The 7,677-nt window shown below is 44.5% G+C and overlaps 1 protein-coding gene across 2 annotated transcripts in view; it reads right to left on the reverse strand.

The window, feature by feature from the left end:
• Ano5 (anoctamin 5) overlaps positions 1 to 5,728 on the reverse strand; it is a 49,021-nt gene extending 43,293 nt beyond the window's left edge. For both annotated transcript variants that reach the window (XM_042691716.1, XM_042691715.1), the window contains exon 1: positions 5,301 to 5,728. In XM_042691716.1, the coding sequence (XP_042547650.1) occupies positions 5,301 to 5,343 (43 nt within the window). In that variant the 5' untranslated portion in view covers positions 5,344 to 5,728. The remainder of the gene's footprint in view (positions 1 to 5,300) is intronic.
• Positions 5,729 to 7,677: the final 1,949 nt, after the last annotated feature.

Consider the following 7,677-nt stretch of genomic DNA (forward strand, 5'->3'; position numbering starts at 1 on the left):
ACACACACACAGAATTGATATTTCTTAGCAGAAGTAAAGACAAACACAATTAGAAGAAACATATGTTTGGTGTTTCAAATTGTGGAACTTGAACTATTGACTTAGGGAAGCTTTTCTTTTCTTGGGCACAAAATTGGTCATTATTACACCAAAGAACAATTCATTAAACAAGACAAAGTTCTCAGCACTGAGCAATCAAGTGGTTTGCAGAACATTTTATAATTCCATTCTCACAAACTAGTTGAAAACGGCTAGTGCTAAGTCTGCCTCCACCACCTCTACCACCCTCCACTCCCCTCCCCCCTCCCCCGCCACCTAAAGAATTTGCAGCTAATGTTTTTTGTTTTTTGTTGTTGTTGTTGTTTTTTCACCAGGGGAACAATCATTTCCAATCTCCTATTGAAATTAATGTAATATACCTGAAAATTAGAAAAGGACCACTGACTCTTCCGGATCCACCCTCTCCATCCCGGTCAGTACTCTCACACCTTAACCTTCCTGCACCTGCTTAGAATGAACAACTGTTGCCTTCCCTGGCTCACTGTTCCTAACATTTCCATTACGTCAAGTCAGGCATTTGTCTATTAAACCTTCTCTCCCAATCACCCCAGGAGCACATTTTATAAGACGTGGCCTTTCCTGAACGGTAGAAAGATTCAAGAACATCGATTTGTGTCCTTCCACACAGCTATCTCACTCACGCATCCTGTTCACTAGTCTCAACGCTCTTTCTCACATACATGTTCATACAGCAGACACACATTCACACTCACAGAGTCTGATAATGCAGTAACAGTGCACAATCGGCAACCCTCTGTCAAAACAGGCCTATTGGAAGAGGTACAACAAGGAACCAAGTCGGTATTTTGCTATTCTCCACTCCTCTTCCTCTAAAAGCAATCAAAGTGGCAACACTAAAGTGGCAACAGTCACTAATGTATGTCAGAAACTCAACACAAAGGCTGAGCTTTGAGTTTTCACTGAAAGCACATTACTAAGAACATAATATCCAGCAAACCCAGCATCCAAAAATAGCCTTGGCATTTACCAAATGTCCCTCTCAGTTTACACTCTTACAAGTAGGATAAAGTAAGATACAGTCATATGCTGGCATAGCAACATTTATGTCAACAACAGACCGCATATATGAGTGTTTTTTGGAAGGTTATAATACAGCCTGTGTTTTTCCTATATCTACGAAATCACATAATGATATACAGGTAGAGAAAGTCCTGTCATCAAATGACTTACAACTGCATATTAAATCAAATATACATATGCAGTTTGATTAGACGCAGTACATAATGGACTCAAGCAACTTTACATTTAACTTTAAAGCCATTTCCACTGTGAAATTCAGAACTGCCATTTCCATGGCTGATGGTTCACAAGACAATGAAGATATTATTATTGACAATCAGAACTTCCTAACCACACCAGCCAGGCAATGGTTTAGTTCTAGCAACATTAACATTTCACTAGAAGAGTTTGTTTATATAGCTATTTGAATATCTATTACATCTGGCTGCTACAATTTCACTTTAAAAATTAGGAGACAGTCAGAGAGAAACTAATTGGAAAGTTCTGATCACTTGTGTTCAACTGTGGAGAAAATGGTTCAGAAAATATAACAAATCTTAGAAAATACTTCATTAACTGGCATACCTAAAAGGCTGAGATGTTAACTATGTTTCTAAAAAAAATAACATCATTCACATGTAGATCTATTATTTAACTCACTCATTTTTAATTGCCTAAATTAATTTAGGAGACACTGAACTAACCTAGGTAAGATTTGCACATGTGGGTGATTTTACTCTGAAAAATGCATTTGTATTTTGTAACAAAGAAATAAAAGAAACTTTTCCTAAAAAGTTGATACTACCGGGGCTAGCATTCATAAGGCCCTGGGTTCAATTCCTCAGCACCACATAAACAGAAAAAAAAAGCAGCATTGTGGCTCAAATGGTAGGGTGCTAGCCTTGAGCTGAAGAGCTGAAGGACAGCACCCAGACCCCACGAGAGACCAAAAAAAAAAAAAGGTGATACTACAAACCCTAGATAATCTGTAGCCTCTCTCAGCACTTTTGTTTTTATGTCAGTAAACTCTAAAAATATAAAATTAAAAGATAACCTAAAAGCAGGCTTTCAAAAGTCCTTAATTACTAGTATTAAAAAATGCAACATATCTTTATTACAAGATATTTTCATAAAACTTCAGCAGTAACCAAGGTCCAGATAATGGACAGCAAAACCAGAATAATTAGCTTCTATGTGGTGTCTCTGGTCACCTTCCTGCTTAGCCCTTGCTCTCAATAATGTCCGCTGCTTGAGTTCTTGATCTATGATCAAGACTGAACACAAAATGTGGGTGCAGTTATTGAACTATCAAATACATGGTATTTCTCACTAATGTCCTTTCCTCTCACCTCTACCAAAATCAGCTTTGGTTCTGAGGAAACATGAAGAAATTACAAAGCCCTTTGGCAAAGGCAGGGAAGCTGAAATCAATTTGGGAAAAGATCTTAAACCTTTTGGGATGGATTTATGCTATAAAGAAACTATGCTAAAATGTTACTGACTTTATAGACTCCAGTAAGCAAAACATTACTTTGAACCAAAATTACATTGACTTTCAACCAAGTGAGTGTAAACCTCTGTAATCCAATATTGAAATTGCTCTTAATTATACAGAGAATGTTATTTTGTTCCTTTAAAAAATAAAGTTTAGCCAGGTGGCTCATGCCTGGAATCCTAGCTTTACAGGAAGCTGAGAACTCAGTATCTCTGGTCAGTGCTAGCCTGAGCAGGAAAGGTTATGAGACTCTTATCTCCAAGTAACCCCCCAAAAATGGCGCTATGGCTCAAAGTGATAGAGTGCTAGCCTTGAGCAAAAGAGCTCAGGAATAGAGCCCAGGCCCTAAAAGAAAAAAGTATGCAGTTTTATCTCAATTTATATCAGAATGTCCAATTGTATGTAATTACTGATTCAGATTTTATAAAACAAATATTTAGGTATTTTATCATGAAAGTTATAATGGTAAATAATTCTTTGAAAAGTTTAAAAAATAAAATAAATATGGGAGAAAAACCCTTCCAGGTTTATACTTCTGAAAGTTGACTTTATCATCACCAAATAAATCATTTTCTCTAGCAGATACATTTAATACATCTTTGTGTGTGATAGCCTTGAGCAAACAACAACAAAACAAACAACAAAATACTCAGGGACAACATTCAGGCCCTGAGTTCAATCCCCAGGACCCGCATCAAAAAATAAGGGAGGAGGATTTCAAGTGACTCCAACTAAGACAATATAATGAAAGGCAACTCCAAAAAATGGAAGAAAATATTTTCAAATTCCTTATTTCTATAGGGACTTGTATATAGAATATATAAAGAGTTAGCTCCTACAAACCAATAACAAAAGACAACTCAAATTTATAAACAGTCAAAAAATCTGAATACACATTCTCTGAAATATATATGTAAATGTCAAAAAATTATACAACATCTGCATGCTAGTGACTGGAGGAAATACAAATCAAAATCACAGCCAGTTACAAATTCACAAAAGCAAACTATCAAGTGTTGATGAGGATGTGAAGAAACTGGATCCTTATATACTCCCTGTGGCAATGTAAAATAGTTCAGAAACTTATAAAGCAGTATCGCAGTTTCTTAGAATATCCAATTTAAAGCTTCTACAAGATGATCTAGCAATTGTTCTAGTGTTATACACACGGAAAATTAAAACATCGGTCCATATAAAACAGGTTAGACCCATTGCAACAATGAAATGTACAAGATGCTATGTTGAAAAACGAACTTTACAACTTGGGGGTAGGGGGAGATGGGAGGGCAGGGATGGTAAGGGGAAACAAAGGAGGCGGGAGCAATGCTTGGTAAGAAATGTACTCATTACCTTGCTCATGTAATTGTAACCCCTCTGTACGTATTTTCACAATAAAAAACTTATTAATAATAATAAACAAGAATATTCATAGTAGCACCATTCCTAGTAGCAAAACGTGTCAATAACCAATAGGTCTACAACAGATAGATGTACATATGCCATGGACTATTATTTAGCAATGAAAAGGCACCTAGCACTACTACACCAATGAACTTCCAAAACACATGAAGTGTCTCAGACATGAAGTGCCTGGGGTGGGCAGGCCAACCCACATAGGTCGTAAATAGATTTGTTCTGCTAAGGATAGTGAGTATTAGGCCTAAATGTGCAAAGCTATGCGGTTTTGTATAGACTAAACAGCACATGGAATAAATATGGAGGGGACTGAGATCCTTAAGATAGCAGCAGAAATATACATGCATTCCCAGAAAGAAAAAAAAAAAAAAGACGTGCCCACTAAAATAGAGCTACAAAATATAGGTCTACAGGTCCGTGCAAAGAAAACATCGTAGCAAAGAGTGGACAAATATTTCTTTTTTTTCTTTTTTTTTTTTTTGGGGGGGGGGTCCGGTCATGGGGCCTGAACTCTGGGCCTGGGCGCTGTCCCTCAGCTCTTCAGCTCAAGGCTAGCGCTCTACCACTTGAGCCACAGCACCACTTCCGGCTTTTTTCTTTTTGCTTATGTGGTGCTGAGGAATCGAACCCAGGGCCTCAGGCATGCAAGACAAGCGCTCTACCACTGAGCCACCTTCCCAGCCCCGGACAAATATTTCTTAAAAGAGCCAAAGCTTCATTTACCACATCAACAAAAACAGCAACAAAAGGATCAGCGTTCCCAAGAGTGTTTTAAACGGACAGCCCTTTGAGAAGCATCTGAAAATAACTTAAAAAAAAAAACAAAAAACATGTATTTTATTTGTTGCCAATTGGCAAAGAGAGGTGGAAAAAAAAAAGGCTAGACAAGAGGTCATGAGCTTTAAACCAAGCCTGGCTTTGGGAATCCTTCCTTCCAGAGTCTGGGATCCGAGGCTGGAGCATGGCAAAGAGCATGCCCAGTACGCAGCTACTTGGAATCAGGGCTGCAAGGAATCAAGGGATGCGGAAGGGTTTGGGGAGGACATAGTGTACAGGTCCCTGAAGTAGCTGGGGGCGGGGAGGGGGGGTGGAGAAATCGCTGAAATCCATCCCAAGCCAGGGCTGACCGTCCTGCAGCCAGTCTCGCGCCCGGGCGCACCACGCAGCTGCGAACGTCCCCGGGATTCGGGCTCCACCGCCTCCCGCCCAACGTCCCCCGCAGGAACCCCGGTGCTCTGCGGAGAAGGGGGGGGGAGGTCCCCGCCGCGTGCAGCCCGCCCGTGCCCAGTTCCACGCCAAGCGCTCCTACCTTCCTCCTCCACCATTTCCAGAAGATTGGGGTCGCCCATCATCGCCAGCTGGTTAATGGCACTGACGCCCGAGAAACAGCGACCCAGGGTCCGCAAGGAAACGCTGTGAGGCGTCCCGGGGCCGACCCCGAAGCGGATCGTGGGTCTCCGGATGGTCACCTCGGAGTCTAGCACGTGAGCATAGTCGCTCCGGGACGCCGGGCCCTCGCCGTCGTCGTCCTCGGGCTCCGCGGGTCGGGAGCTGCCCAGCCGGTTGGGCCTCCGCTCCAGGGAGCGCCTGCACTCCACGCCCCCGTCCTCCCCCAGCGCCTCCAAGCTCCGCAGCCGGCGCTTCTCTCCCCGCTCCCGGCTGGATTTGCTGTCCTTGTCCACGTCCACGTACAGCTCCACCAGCTCGTAGTACTGCTCCTGCGAGCTGTCCCGCCGGGCCAGGGGCAGCGGGCCTCGGCGCGGCGCCGGCGGCCCCCGCCTCTCCCCGCGCCGCGCCTCCTCCGCCCCGCCCGGCGGCCCGCCCTCCGGGCCCGCCATCGCCCCGCCCGCGGGCGCCGCCGCCTCGGGGCCCGCCGGCTCCTCCCCACGCCGCGCCTCCGCGGCCCCCGGCCCCTCGGGCGCCCCGCTCCCCTCCGGGCCCGCCGGCCCCTCCTCCTGCTCCATTCCCGGCCCCCCGGGCTGCTTCTCCTTCCCCCCCGCCTCTGGACACCCCACCCCGCTTCCCCCTGGTCCCGACCCCGCGCCCTGGCTTCTCCGATCCGTGATCCTTAAAGGCTGGAGCAGGGGCTGCCCCAGCCAATAGGCCACCCCCCCCTCCTCCTTCCTACAGAGCCCCTCGCCCCCGCACAGCCCCTTCCGGAGAAAACCCCTCTTCCCCGTTCCGGAGTTACTTTTTGTCCGGTGGGAAAATGCTACCTTCCCTTAAAGGGACCCCTCCCCTTTTAGAAAGCACAGGGTCCCGGTGGTCTCCAGGGTTCCAGGGGAGTGTGTGTGTGTGTGTGTGTGTGTGTGTGTGTGTGTGTGTGTGTGTGTCCTCTTCTTTGCTCTCTGGACATTGGATAGGACCTTTTTTTGTTTTTGTTTTTCCCTATAGAAAGCATAAGGGAATGCACTGTGGTCAGAACTTAAAGTCACCCTTTGCACAGCCGGTGGCCCATGCCTATAATCCTAGCTACCCAGGAGGCTAAGATCTGAGGATCACGATTCAAAGCCAGCCTCGGCATGAAAAGTCCGAGAGACTCTGATTCCCAATGAACCACCAGATAACCAGAAGTGGCGCTGTGGCTCAAGTGGTAGAGCACTAGCCTTGAGCTGAAGAGCTCAGGGTCAGCGCCCAGGCCGAGTTCAAGCTCCACCCCCAACAACAACAACAAAAAGTTGGTTAGCTTTGGGCAAGTGTTTGTAAGTATGGGTTAATGTTTCTGTATGTTTCCCTGAGAATAATGGTACTCAACTCCTAGGGGGTGGGTACTGTGAGTAAAGACTGTAAAGTACTTGGAGCACAATGTGTTATAAATTTAGCTGTTAATATGAGTAGAATAATAATCCTACTATTAATTCATTAATAATTCCACTCATATTAATTTGAATCCTCTGTCTCAAAGATTCGTTAAATACCTCTCCAACTTTAAAATGAAGCAGTGAGGAACCCTACCCCCCTCATGACTCATTGGCCTTAGTTGTGGTTGTAAGACCCTATCAAGTATTGCGAAGGTCTCAATGATTAGGAGGTAAGAGACCTACTAGCAGGTGGGAAAAGATAGGAGTGAAGGGGATCTGAGTCCACAGTCATGGCAGTGCTCAGAGAGCCACTGAGTTTAGGACAGGGTTGAGGTGAATTGAGAATAAAGAAGTGGAGGCCAAAGAAAAACCCTTTTCTTCTTTGCTTTAAGGCATTCTGCTTGAAGTTTTAGAACTGAGAAACAAATCACATTTTACACATAAGAAAACAAGTCCACAGGGGAGCTGTGGTTGCCTGGCATTGGTGGTTCAGGCCTGTAAACCTAGCTATTAAGGAGGTCTGAAGATCAAGGTTTGAAGCAAGACCAGACAGAAGACTCCTTGCAGCTCTTATCTCCAATTAATCACCATCAAAAAGCTGGAAGTGAAGCTGTGGCTCAAGTCATAGAGCATCAGCCTTGAGCAGAAAAAGCTATGCAATAGGGCTCTAGTCCTGAGGTAAAGCTCCAGTGTACGTACACACACACACACACACACACACACACACACACACACACACACACACACACACACAGAGTCATGTATTACTGAGGAACCAGAGGTGGGTTTTTTGTTTGTTCATTTGTTTCTATGTTATCTCTTCTGTACTTACATTTCTAGGGTCCCATCAATTCTGGCCAAGTGATTCAAGACTATAATCACTAC

The sequence above is a fragment of the Dipodomys spectabilis genome, unplaced genomic scaffold, assembly GCF_019054845.1.
Source record: "Dipodomys spectabilis isolate Male_0828 unplaced genomic scaffold, ASM1905484v1 ptg000145l, whole genome shotgun sequence".
Lineage (NCBI taxonomy): Eukaryota > Metazoa > Chordata > Mammalia > Rodentia > Heteromyidae > Dipodomys > Dipodomys spectabilis.